Genomic DNA, 13,162 nt, shown 5'->3' with positions numbered 1-13,162 from the left:
CTGGGGTTAGGGAGGCCTTCTGCTTTCATGCCATCTCCCTGTCCCCTGCAGAGTTGGCCGAGAGGTACCTGCAGCTACTGAGAACTTCTGCCCAGCAGCGCTATGGCGACAGGACCCCCGGGCCTGGGCAGCCGTTGGCCTTCCACCAAGCCTACGTCCCTCCAATCTTGCAGTGGAGCCGCACCTCGGCGCCCTTCCACACGCAGGAGGGTGCCGTGACAGGGGACCCCAAGGCAGAAGATGGCACCCTCGTGAACATTCGGGACCTCTTCAGTACCAAGGCCAGCAAGGGCCCGAGAGTGAGGGTGCTTCTGGGGAAGGCGGGCATGGGCAAGACCACGCTGGCCCACCGGCTCTGCCGGAAGTGGGCTGATGGTGAGCTGGACCGCTTCCAGGCCGTGTTCCTTTTCGAATTTCGCCAGCTCAACCTGATCACAGGTTCCTTGACGCTGCAGCAGCTCCTTTTTGATGTGTACCTGAGGCCCGAGGCCAGCCCCGAGGCTGTCTTCCAGCACCTGAAGGAGAACGCGGATGGAATCCTGCTGATCTTCGATGGGCTGGACGAGATCCTCCAGCCCTGCTCCGACAAGGAGACCGCGGATCCGGAGGACCCGGCGTCCGCCCTCACCCTCTTCTCCCGCCTCTGCCGTGGGACCCTCCTGCCTGGCTGCTGGGTGATGGCCACGTCCCGTCCAGGGAAGCTGCCCGCCTGCCTGCCCACCGAGGTGGCCACGGTCCACATGTGGGGCTTCGACGGCCCGCGGGTGGAGGAGTACGTGAACCACTTCTTCAGCGACCAGCCGTCCCAGGAGGCGGCCCTGGCGGAGCTGCGCGCGGACAGACACCTCAGGAGCCTGTGTGCGGTGCCCGCGCTGTGCCGAGTCGCCTGCCTCTGCCTCCATCACCTGCTCCCGGACAGGTCTCCAGGCCAGTCGGCGGCCCTCCTGCCTACCATGACGCAGAGCTACGTGCAGATGCTCCTCACCCTCAACCCCCGAGGGGTCCTGCCTGCTGAGCCCCTGCTGGGTCTCGGGGAGGTGGCCCTGAGTGGCCTGGAGTCAGGGAAGGTCATCTTCTCTGCAGGAGACATCCCTGCATCCACCCTGGCCTTTGGGGCTGCCCTCGGCCTGCTGACCTCCTTCGGGGTGTGCACGGGGCCCGGGCACCAGGACATGGGCTACGCCTTCTCCCACCTCAGCCTGCAGGAGTTCTTCGCGGCCCTGCACCTGATGGCCAGCCCCCAGGTGGACAGAGAGGCCCTCAGCCAATACGTCACCCTGCATTCTCGCTGGGTGCAGCGGACCAAAGCCAGGCTGGGCCTGCTGGACCACCTTCCCACCTTTCTGGCCGGCCTGGCGTCCCACGCCTGCCGTGCCTTCCTCATCCTCCTGGCTCAGCAGGAGGAGGAGTGGGTGGCTGCCAAGCAGGCGGCAGTCCTGCAGGCCCTGAGGAAGTTGGCCACCCGTCGGCTCACGGGGCCCAAGGTTGTCGAGCTGTGTCACTGTGTGGGTGAGACGCAGGAGCCTGAGTTGGCTCGCTTCATGGCCCACAGCCTCCCCCAGCAGCTGCCCTTCCACAACTTCCTGCTGACCTACGCTGACCTGGCCTCCCTGACCAACATCCTGGGGCACAGGGATGGCCCCATCCATCTGGATTTTGAGGGCTGCCCCCTGGAGCCCCGCTGCCCTGAAACCCTGGCAGGCTGTGGGCAGGTAGAGAATCTCAGGTGAGAGTGAGGACAGGGGAGCTCTGGGGAGGACCTGGGACCATCCCTGGGAGAGAACTGGACTTTGGGGGGAGTGGAGGCCAGCCAGTCTGGCAGACCCTTGCTGAAAGAAGCAGAGCAAGAATCTTGAATATCACAGCAGGGACTTCTCCAGTTGTCCAACAGTTAGGCCACCATGCTTTCAATGACAAGGGTGCAGGTTCAGTCCCTGGTTGGGGAATTAAGATCCCAGAAGCCATGTGGCATGACCAAATTAATTAATTGATTATATAAAGAACCGATGGGCCCCTCCTTACTGCCCTTTAGCTTACAACACAGTGAGGAAGCTCCATGCCTTGCCAGGAACTCTGGGGTCTAGTTAGATGTCCTCTAGTCATGGTTTCTGGATTCAATCTTTCCCTTTCTTTCCCTCAGTCATGAGCTGGAACACCAATCCAGGCTGTGCTGTTACAATCTATTGGGTTTGGACAGGTTCTTTAACCTTGCAACCTGAGTTTCCCTATCCCTCAAATGAATCAGTAATTGTACCTAACACATAGGGTTGTTGTGAGAATGCATGAAAAACCCTTAACACAATTCCCAGCACAGAGTAAAGGCTCAATATGTGTAGTAGCTCGAAAAAAAAGGTTAGGGTACAGTAACAAAGAAACCATCTCTTCCCTGGCCAAATACAGTGGATTAAATAATGTAGTTTTTATTATTGTTGTTCTTATAGAAGACTCAGAAGTAAATGGTCCAGGTCAGTGGGATGGCTCAGCTCCCATGATTATGCAGGAGCCTGGGTTCCTTCCATGGTTGCTCCATCATCTCCTAGGGTATCTTGATCTGCATGGTCACAGACACACCTGTGCTCTGGCATGGGGGAAAAGTGAAGAGAAAAGATGGATTAGTCGTGCCCAATGTGTTAAAGCTGATCCTGGAACTAGGGCACATCCTTTCCACCCCCATTCCAGTGGTGACAACATAGTTGGAGTCGTATGGTCAATACTGAGCTGCAGGCGAGGCTGGGAAACACCACCTCTGTCTGGAAAATGATGTTCACAGTCACAGCTGTAGTGGAGGGTAGGTTTTGGTGGACAGTCGGCAGTGTTTGCCATATATGTATTTGTTACCACTGCAGCAATTACAACAACTATCACTACTGCTGCTACTGCCATTACTGAATTAAATTCCTCCTCTCAGAGGAGGGGTAAATGATGGCCTCCTCTAAGCCCTGCCCATCCTTGATCTTCTGCCACTTTGCCTCTTCCTGTGGCAGCTTTAAGAGTAGGAAGTGTGGGGACGCCTTTGCAGAAGCCCTCTCCAGGAGCTTGCCAACGATGGGGAGCCTGAAGAAGCTGGGGTGAGTCAGGCTTTGGAACCAAGACGCATCCTCAGCTGGGGATGCTTGAAACTCCCCTCCCTTCCCTCAACCCTACACAGGGCAGATTCCTGGCCTACCCCCTTCCCCAGCCCCATTCCTCTCACCATCTTTGCTTCCCCTGTAGGTTAGCAGGAAGTAAGATCACTGCTCGAGGCATCAGCCACCTGGTGCAGGCTTTGCCCCTCTGCCCACAGCTGGAGGAGGTCAGGTGAGTGATCTCCAAGAGGGCTTGCTGGCTGAGGAGAGGTTTCAGTGCCCAGGGCCCCCCTTGGGCCTGGACTGGGTGCTGTGTATTCCGTTAGAGTCTGGCCAGTACTTCTTCAGTGAGACCCAGAGAGAGGAGGCATCAGCCTGAGAAGCAGATGGGACTGGGTCCAAACTCAAGGCTCCCAGAGAAGTGCTAATATTTGGGGCCATCTTGAAGGAGCTTGAGTTTTGAGGCTCCCTTCCCTCTTTCTGTGGCCCTGAGAGAAGGGATGGCAGTGTGTAGGCAGGTGCTGGGTGGGTACACATAAAGGCATGAAGCATACACATACCTTCACTTAAGTGCACGTGTGTATATACACTTAAACTCACTGCTCACTTATGTACGTGCCCCACTTGCATGCAAACATGCAGCAGAATATGCCTGCACACTTAGATCCACATACACATCTAAACACATACGCACGAATATACTCCTGCCTTGTATCTGTGATGTGTGACCTGAGAAGGGTGGGGCCAGGGATCCTCCCCAGCAGTTCCCTGGCAGGACCTCTGCTACCTTATATGGCACCATTATGAGCTTTAGAAGTCACCCCTTTGTCCAGGCAGATGCAGCCAGCATCTGGGTGCACTGGTTGTTGAGAGGAGCATTAGCTGGACCGAGCTCTACTCCGCCCCCTCTGATGGGTGTCTTTGTTCACGGTCACTCTGGGTGATTGGAGAAAAGATGACGGTCACTCTCAATAATTACAAAAGAAAAGTAAATGTCAACAAGTTCACTGTCACCAAGTCTTTGTCCTGACCAAGTGGTTACACACAGAGCTACCCTTACACTCTTCATCTCTTTTGTCCCTCCAGCTCGGAATCCAGGCAGAGCTGGTTGCAGACAGGTGGGAAATGTGAGGTCAGAAAGGACAGTGCTTGACCTTGGGTTCTGGATGAATCAGAATCAGAGATGAGGCCAGAAGCCACTTCTTCTGTGTCCCAGTCTGCTTATCACCTGAGAGCCTAGAGACCCTGATGAACTCAGGTCTCAGGCAGATCCTGAGTTAGAGCCCTGAGTGCAGGGCCCTGGGTCTTTACACCCCTTCCTCATGAGACCTCACTATCCATCATCTGCATCCCCTGGGCCCCCAGGCAGAAACTCCCACAGGGGGACTGAACAGGGACAGAAGTGAGGCCAATCAGAGGGCCTCTCCTCCCACCTGGAACTGCTGGATACAATGAACTTCTTGTGGGACCCTGTCTTGTGTCTCCTGCATGATGATGGCCATGCCTGTCACCTGCCAACTGGGGCTCCCAAGTCTCCCAACTCCAGGGCTGAGGGGCTGGGCCTTGGTCTCTCTGCAGCTTCCAGGACAATCAGCTCAAGGACAGGGAAGTGCTGGACATCGTGAAGGTACTCTCTCACCTACCACGGCTCCAGAAACTTGAGTAAGCAGTCTTTCTACTGCCCCTGCCTAAGACACCCTCCCCCCACCCACCCATTCTTTGGAGACAGAGAGAGTCTGGGGCGGATGGGAAGGGGGATTCATTCCTGGCACCCTTGCCACAATCATGCAGCCTGAGCCGCAACAGTGTCTCCGTGTCAACACTACTCTCCTTGACAAAGGTGGCGGTCATGTGCCCTACCATCAGGATGCTCCAGGTCAGGTGAGCAAGACTGGGGTCCTGGCCTTCAGGGTCTTGAAAAAGGGGGAGGAGAAAGTAGGGGATGGGAAAAGGAGGCGGCCACTGGTCTTTAAGACCTATGTGTGTATGCGTGAGTCTGTTTTACTCACGTTGATATCTCCAGAGCCTAACTCAGGCTGGCACCTCATACTCAATAAGTAGTGAATGAATGGAAAGATAAATAGATGGATGGGTGGATGAATGAGGGAATGAATCACCAAATCTAGGAACAACTGGCAGAGTGGAAGGAATCCTGAGTCGCATGTCGCTCTCCGTGGTGCTGAAATACCATTGCCAGTTTGGGTCACGGGGAAAATCAAATGTCATGCCTCTTAATCCTGAAACTCTGTGACTCCTGTAGAAACTCTCCGCAGTCCTAGTTTTTATTGTTTTTCTAGCAAAAAAAGAAAAAGTGTTTTCCTGGCTTTTTAAAACACTCAGGATTCATCTAGCAATGACATAGTCACAATTGTATATGTCTGAGTTTGAGCACTTTCGCCAATTCTGCTGTTTCTCTGTGAATTACAAATCAGCTTTCTCTGGATGTTTGGGGCAGCCTGGGGTGCACAGGTGGGGGTGATGTACTGGTTTCACAGCTCCGTGTCTGACCTTGCAGGGAGACGGACCTCATCTTCCTCCTCTCCCCACCCACAGAGACAGCTGCTGAGCTACAAGGGTAAGAAGCTGGGGATGGAGCCAGTCTGGGCTCATTCTGAGAAGCAATCTAGGCTTAGGCAGCTGTGGGGAAAATTGCAAAAAAAACTTAAGAAGAACTGGAATGTGGGGTGGGGGGAGGTTCTTGCTACTGCTTCCCTGAGAAATGACTTACTTCTCAGAGTTGGCCAAGGATTTAGCTTTCTCTGGTGTCTCTGGACCATATCCAGCTCCTGTGATGAGAAGGTATCCTCAGAAGTCTCAGAGTGATCAGACCCTTAGGGAGGGCATGAAGACACAGTGAGCTTGGCATTACTAGGCAGGGAAACACTTCCAACTGAAAAAGAAGGAAGGCAATTATGGTTTCAGCATCTTTGACTTGATCTGAGAATTGAATAAATTAACACATTTAAAGTGCTTAGAACACTGCTGGCATCCAGTTGCCATGCAAATGCTGGCTGTTTAGGTTGTTCATGGATTCCAGCTTGGCCATTCCTGGCTGGGCAGAATAGGGAAGTTACCATCCCATTAAATTTTTGTGTGTGTGTTTCTCTCACACCTCCCCCTTGTGAGACTCAAGAAATGAATGAAGTTGTATGTCCTCATAAGGCTCTGAGACTCAATTTGCTCACCTATTCAAGGATCTGGGAGCCTTCCCTGATGGCTCAGATGGTAAAGAATCTGCCTGCAATGCAGGAGACCCAGGTTTGGTCCCTGGGTTGGGAAGATCCCCTGGAGAAGGGAATAGCTACCCACTCCAGTATTCTTGCCTGGAAAAATTCATGGACAGAAGAGCCTGGTGGGCTATAGTCCAAGGAGTTGTAAAGAGGCAGACACAACTGAGCGATTAACACTTTCACTTTTTTCAGAAGGGTCTGGGAGGACCAATATGTTTTTACCCTCTGACTGCATAGAGCTATGATGCCCCTCTGGCTATTTAATTTTATTTTAATTAGCATTAAGTAAAATGAACATTTCAGTTCATCGGCACTTTAGCCACTGTTCAAGGGCTCAATGACCATGAGTGACTCTAGTGGCTCGCATCTATAGTGGATGCCTCAAGTAGAAAACATTTCTGTCACTGCAGAAAGTTCTTCTGGACAGCACCACTCTAGAAGTTGGTGAAAACCTATGATGCCCCAGCTTCCCTGCAGCCCCCAGAACTTTCTTGGTTTCCCACCATCTGCACCTATGTACCATCCATGCTCCCAGCCTTCTGAACCACAGATAGTACAAGTGAAGACTATCACATCTTGAACAATAACAGCTTCTTTCTACTAAGCTTCAGTTTTGTGCCTATGCTGGACACGCGACGATACATTGTCTCATTCAACCCTTCAATCACTTTATGTGTTGGATGTTGTCATCCCACTTTAGAAAAAAGAAAATGGAGGCTCAGATGGATGAAGTGACTTGCCCAAGGCCACGCAGCTAAATATGTCAGAACCAGAATTTTAATCAAGGTCCCAATTGATTGCAGACCTTATTTTCTGCTGCTTTGTTGAATAGCACCTTCAATACTTTCAAGCAACCGTCTTTGTTACTCATTGACTGTGGGTCAGGGTTATCATTTCCTAGAAACTAAGGGAAGAGGTTTGGTCCATCATGCCTGGGTCTCCTGAGCCAATGTTGGATTTGTTCTTGCCAGAGACCCAGACTTACAGGGAAATGCCAACCAGGGGGAAGAGGCTCAGAGGAGAAGCCTGGCACTCAGGTACCTTGGTGGGATCCATTGCCTTGAGGGGAGGGATATGATGTGGGGAAGATGGTACCTTCCCAGAGGAGGCATGGCAGGGGCAGGGAAGATAAAGGGAAAAGCAGATGTGTGGCAGGGAAAGGATATGAATAAGCCATCCTGGCCTGAACCAGGAGCATCTGTCATAAGAACAACACTAAAATCTGTTATTCAATGGCCCTTTGTTTTGTGCTTGGCACTGTAATATTTTATATCCATTACCTCATTTTAATTGTTTTTAAAACCGTGCAAAGTACACGTTATTAGCTCCATTTGGTAGAGAAGGAAACTGAGTCTCAGACAGGTTAGGTGCCTTGTCTAAGGTCACTTGGCTACTGAAAAACAGGGCCAAGATTAGACCTAGGTCTGCCGGCCTCCTGGCTCCTCCAGCTCCCGGCAGCCACACTCAGAGCTATAGGAGCCATAGTGTAGCTTCTGACCTTGAGCTTCTCCACTCTGACCTTTACTTCAGGCTCCAGAAGTGTCAGCTTGGGGTCCATGATGTGGAGGTGCTCATAGCCCAGCTGCGGGAAGGTCCACAACTGGATGAAGTGGAGTGAGTATCATGGGGAGCACTGGGACAGGAGATGGAAGGGGAGGGCAGGGCAGAGTAGGCAAGGCCTTTTGGGTGGATGGTGTGGGGAAGGGCATGCTCCTCATTAAGAATTTGGGGGAATCAGATCATCAGAACGGCTACCATTATTTAGCACCTGTCATGTACCAGGCACTTTTACATACATCCTCTCATTTAATCCTTATATCTCTATGATGTAAGTACTCCTACTGTGGGCATTTTATAATGGAGGAAATTTAGCCACAGAAAGGTAAATTTGCTCATGGTCACAAAGCTAGGAAGACTCCAGGCCAGGGTTCAGGCTCAGTCTGACTCCTGCCCTTATCCTCACAGAGATCTGCAAAGCAGAAAGCTCATGACAGTTAGGTCTTATCTTCTAAACCACAACCCTCAGGGTCCCCTCACCCTGTCTTCCTCCCAGAGTAGCAATGAGATGACCTCTTTGGGAGTGGAGAAAATTCTCAGGATGTCCAGCTCCTAGGTGACGCCTTTGAGAGTGTGGTTTGGGGATCAGTGGAGGTCCTGTCATGTCACCAGGAAGGGACCTCTGCCAGGATCATCCCAGAAAGTCAAGTGGGCTTGAAGTTGGGGTGGGGCAAGATGGATGGGGTGAAGGCAGCCTTGATGACCAAGGTTTCAGCCTTGATGTTGTCCCATTGCAAGAACCAAGACAGGCTTAAAAGCTGGTTTTTACCAAACTCACATACTTCCACCCAGCTTCCACCAGCCTCCACCAGCCACCATCAAGCCTGTCCCTCCCCCAGTGTTCTTACCTGCAGGGGGGCCTCATCACCCACCTGGTTACACAGATCAGACAACCTCTCAGCCCCCTTGCCCTCTTCCTATAGCCAGTCTATCCTGAGTCGTCCTTCCCCCTATATAGTTCCCTTGGGACATTCTCTTGGGACTTTCCCGATGGTCCAGTGGTTAAGACTCCACGCTTCCACTGGAGGGGGAATGAGTTTGATCCCTGATAGGGGAGCTAAGGCCCGACATGATCTGGGACTAAGATCCTACATGTGGCATGACACGACTATTCTCTTTTCTCCATCTTCTTCATCCACCTCCCTAATCTAAACCACTCTCATCTTCCACTTGGATGCCTCCTCACTAGGTTCCCTGCCTCCATCCTGGCCACCTCCACCTGGCAGTGAACTGCCTTTTATTGCTGCCTGCCCCTTCCCCTTGCTCAGGGTAAAGCCCAAATCCTCAAATACTGTATGACCCAGAACCAGCCCGCAACCCCACAAGCCCCATCTGACCCCACTTTCCCACTCAATCTTACTTATTTATTTCTTTGTTTAATTTGTTTATTTACTTTTTTTGTGGCTGTGCCGGGTCTTCCTTGTTGCACTTTTCTAGGCTTTTCTCTAGGCTTTTCTAGTTGCAGCTTTTTTTTCAACTAGGCTTTTCTCTAGTTGAGGCAAGTGGGGGACTGCTCTCTAGTTGCAGTGCATGGGCTTCTCATAGCAGTGGCTTTTCTTGTTGCAGAGCATAGGCTCTAGGCAGGCAGGCTTCAATAGTTGCAGTTCCCAGGGTCTAGAGCACAGACTCGATAATTATGGTGCCCAGGCTTCGTTGTTCCGCAGCTTGTGGGATCTTCCCAGACCAGGGATCAAACCCACGTCTCCTGCATTGTCAGGCGGATTCTTTACCACTGAGCCACCAGGGAAGCCCCCACTCAATCTTTAACCTGGACATACTGGCTCTCTTTCAGGTCCTTGAATGTGCTATGCCACAGGGTCTTTGACTGTGTTCTCCCTGCTACCAGGAACCCCCTTCCCCCATCTCTCTCCCACCCCTTACCTATTGAACTCCTAGTTTTTCTAGCAAGTAGCTCAAACATCAGGGAAGTCTCTCTTTTCCCCAGATTAGATCAGATCCCCCTATGAGCATGGAGCTCATCACAAGAAGTAATTATGTAGGTTGTAGCATAGGGAAACAGTTGAGGGTGGGGCCTTGAAGTCAGGCTGCCCGAGTTCAAATCCCAGGTCCAACTTTGATCGAAAATTTCAACCACTCTGGAAGCCAGTTTACTCATCAGTAAAGTGAGGATAATAATAGTGCCTACTTCATAGGGTTGTTATGAGGATTAAACATCCAAACATTGTGAAAGCACCTACGACAGTTTCAGCGTATAGTACACAATCTTTCAATGTTCTTTATAACTGAGTCTCATTTATTGGAGTGATGCTTTGACTAAAGTCATTGAGGGACTGTGTGAATGCTGAGGGTCGAGGGGGCACCCCACCCTAGCTGCACAGGACATCAGACCCCTCTGTCTCAGCCTCTCAGGGAACCAGCTCAAAGATGAAGGCTGTCAACTGATGGCAGAGGCTGCTCCTCAACTGCACATCATGAAGAAGCTGGAGTGAGTTGCCTGCCCCACTCTCGGGTACCAGGGAGGGCCCAGCAGAGCCCCAGCTGGTCCCTGCCACCCCTGATCCGCATGCCCACAGCCGCCAGAAGCGATGCTGCTCCGTGACCTCCCCTGCTTTCTCCCAGCTCCAGTGTAGCTGGAGTGGTTCGGCCACGTGTTGCTCTTGCCTCTGGCATGCGCCACCCAGGTCCCGTTATGAAAACCCCTTGTACGTGTAGAGCATGCTCAGTGTACATCGGTAGCTTGTGTTCCAGTTTGCCCTGACAGCCGCCCCGTGGTGGGTGGGGTGCAGTGTTTTATTGGCGCAGCTTTAGGGTATTGGGTGGATGGGTGCTGGTGTGTTGGGTTGGGATGTTGGAGTGGAAAGTAGTATGTTAGGGTGGGGATATGCTTTGGGGGTGAAAGGATGGGTTGTGGTGGCAGTGGGATGACAAGAAAGGGTAGTGGGCTATTGGATGTGCTGTGGTGATGCAAGGTATGGGATAGGGTGCTGTTTGGGTGGGATGTGTTGGGTTCTTAGCATCAAGTGTGAGTTATGTTGGGGGGCGGTGTTGAGGTTAACAGTGATTTGGATTCTTGGCCTTGGATTTAGACCCTGGCTCTGTCACTCAGTAGCTCTGTGATCCTGGGAAAGGAACTTAGTGTTTCTTGGCCTCAGTTTCCCCCATTGATAAAAATGGGATTAAAATGGTGGTTATTTTTCAGATGGGAAAACTGAGGATCAGAGAGGCAAAAACAGTAAGTCAGCGCTTATTGCTCCAGCTGGAGAACTTTATTCTCTATGTGGGGCAGGGGGTCACATGCCTCTTGAATCATTCACCTGGGCCAGAAGCCTTTGAGACCCCTTGGTTAGGGAGCCAGGACATTCCAAGAGTGACAGCTGCTGAGCCAGGAGGAGGGGGCTGGAGCTGTCTGGGGCCGGGGACGCTAGCCACCTGCTGATGGCTGCCTCCCTCCTCCTGCCCACAGCCTCAGCGACAATGGGCTTTCTGTGGCCGGGGTGCTGGGTATGCTGAGTGTGGTGAGCACGTGCCAAGCCCTGACAGAGCTACATATCAGGTATGAACTCCCGTGGACCACCATCACCCACTGCCACCCACAGCGGGGAGCCCCAGGCTGTCCCGTCATCCCTCTCTAAGTGCTCGGCATCCTTTCTGGCCTTAGGCCTTTGGTAGAAGAAGCTGCTGCTGCCTGCCTAGACCCCCTTTACAGCTGGGCGCCCGTTCCCAGCTACTAAAGGTTTTGGCCGCTCACAGCTTATACCTCTTCTGGAGAACAGACCCGGGCAGATAAGATCCAGTGATGCCTGGGAGGGTACCCCTCCACCCTATCCCCCCAACCAGGAATAGCTGATGATGGAGGCAGAGGTGTAACTTACAAGCCCCCTTGCCTCAGGTGGGGCAAACTTTTAGTACTATTCTTGCACCCCAAGGGATCTGGCCGAGGATCTGCCCTGTTATGCTTCCCTCCACCCCTTGTTGATTTCTCCTGAGATCAGACCCTCAGTACATCGTGTACACGGTGACCAAGGGACTCTGCTTCTAAGGGGGCCGAACCTTATTTCTGTAAGTCTCTGTGTTCAATCTGGGCAGCTGAGGACAGATGTTAATAAATGTCAACATGGTCCCCACCCATAGGGGCTCTCAACTTAGTCGGGAGGTCCTGCTTTAAACACTCCTCAAAGGAGGAAAGGGAGACCAAGTTTACCCAAGAGGTAGACTAGGGGACCATGGTTCGCTGTATATAATAATTGAGTAAAGGCCCCTATGGTGTTGCAAATGTCACTCCATTCACTTCTAGGGATTTATAATGAAGAGGTCACCGTGATCGTGCAAACACTTAGTCCTGCAGGGGTGTTCATCTCTGTCTTGGTTGTAATAGGAAAAACTGAAAATGACTTAAATCTTTAACAATAGGATATTAGTGCTATTAGTTAAATAGACTAAGTTGCCTCCAGAGAGAACTTGAGGGAACCATGATACAGCTGCAGCTTTAGTGCACAGGGAAGACTGTGGCCTATTAAGTAAACATAAAAATTTTAATTCATTGTTTATATAATAAAGCTTTTCAATCACACTGAAAGGGAGAATAGTATAATGAACTCCCCAGCTCCCACCAATAACTGTGAACATCATGTAACCCTTGCTTCATCTGTCCTTTGAAATATTAATTTTTAAAAGAGAACCTGTAAATATATCCATTGTTTAAGAAAGACTGTCAACTGCATTAAGAAGAGAAAAGACTTGAAGGGCCCATTCCACATGTTATCAATACCATCAGTGGTAATTGATATGTGGAAGAGATTGTGGGTGATTTTTCTTTATTTTCTTTTTAATTTACTCTTATATTTTCTAAGTTCTCCAGCAGGAAGAAGTATGACTTTTGTAATTGGAAATATATTGGGTTGGCCCAAAAGTTCATGCATGTTTTTCAAACCCGAATGAACTTTCGGGCCAACCCAGTGTCTATAACATTCAGTTGGGAAGGCGAGGTTAGGGCTGTGCTGTCAGTCACAGCCTCCCGTGGACGCCCAGTGCCTGTCTGGGCCCGGCAGTGGCCTCCCCACGTGGGGCCAAGCACCCGCAGCCTCTGGGCACAGAGGAACAGGAAGGAGGGAGAGAGATTTCAGCCTGAGCCAGAGAGAAAGCAGAGCTGAAGTTTGATTTCAGAGAAAGAAAAGACTTACCAGGAAACGAGGGCCCATACCTTTGTGAAATTTCTGCAGTAGAAAGACTCCAGACCCCCAGGAAGCTCAGAGGACGTTAGGGCAAATCAGAGGAAGTGCTGCAGCTAGAGGCAGGGGGCTGACCCCTTAGAGGCCCAGCTGAAAAAATGACGCAGAGCTTCAGGGAGCC

At 51.5% G+C, this 13,162-nt stretch overlaps 1 protein-coding gene and 1 long non-coding RNA gene across 8 annotated transcripts in view; one reads left to right on the top strand and one right to left on the bottom strand.

Annotated features, from left to right (window-relative positions):
* Positions 1–13,162, top strand: part of NLRC5 (NLR family CARD domain containing 5) — an 85,891-nt gene that overhangs the window by 35,649 nt on the left and 37,080 nt on the right. For all 5 annotated transcript variants that reach the window (XM_043436649.1, XM_043436648.1, XM_043436647.1 and 2 more), the window contains exons 7-16: positions 52–1,726; positions 2,985–3,068; positions 3,214–3,297; positions 4,644–4,727; positions 4,857–4,946; positions 5,581–5,640; positions 7,267–7,332; positions 7,826–7,909; positions 10,215–10,298; positions 11,277–11,366. In XM_043436649.1, coding sequence (XP_043292584.1) covers positions 52–1,726; positions 2,985–3,068; positions 3,214–3,297; positions 4,644–4,727; positions 4,857–4,946; positions 5,581–5,640; positions 7,267–7,332; positions 7,826–7,909; positions 10,215–10,298; positions 11,277–11,366 — 2,401 coding nt within the window. The remainder of the gene's footprint in view (positions 1–51; positions 1,727–2,984; positions 3,069–3,213; positions 3,298–4,643; positions 4,728–4,856; positions 4,947–5,580; positions 5,641–7,266; positions 7,333–7,825; positions 7,910–10,214; positions 10,299–11,276; positions 11,367–13,162) is intronic.
* Positions 2,208–13,145, bottom strand: LOC122420982. 3 transcript variants are annotated; one of them, XR_006263421.1, is made up of 3 exons: positions 13,014–13,145; positions 5,794–5,955; positions 2,208–2,578 (listed from the first exon to the last, which is right to left on the bottom strand). It is a non-coding gene; the product is annotated as an uncharacterized LOC122420982 (long non-coding RNA). The 3 variants fall into 3 exon arrangements; XR_006263422.1 differs by having other exon boundaries at positions 12,994–13,116; XR_006263423.1 differs by lacking the exon at positions 2,208–2,578 and adding an exon at positions 3,731–4,001.

The sequence above is a fragment of the Cervus canadensis genome, chromosome 18 (genome assembly GCF_019320065.1).
Source record: "Cervus canadensis isolate Bull #8, Minnesota chromosome 18, ASM1932006v1, whole genome shotgun sequence".
Taxonomy (NCBI): Eukaryota; Metazoa; Chordata; class Mammalia; order Artiodactyla; family Cervidae; genus Cervus; species Cervus canadensis.
Note: the sequence above shows the minus strand (reverse complement) of the source record. Positions and strands in the feature narration are given on the sequence as shown.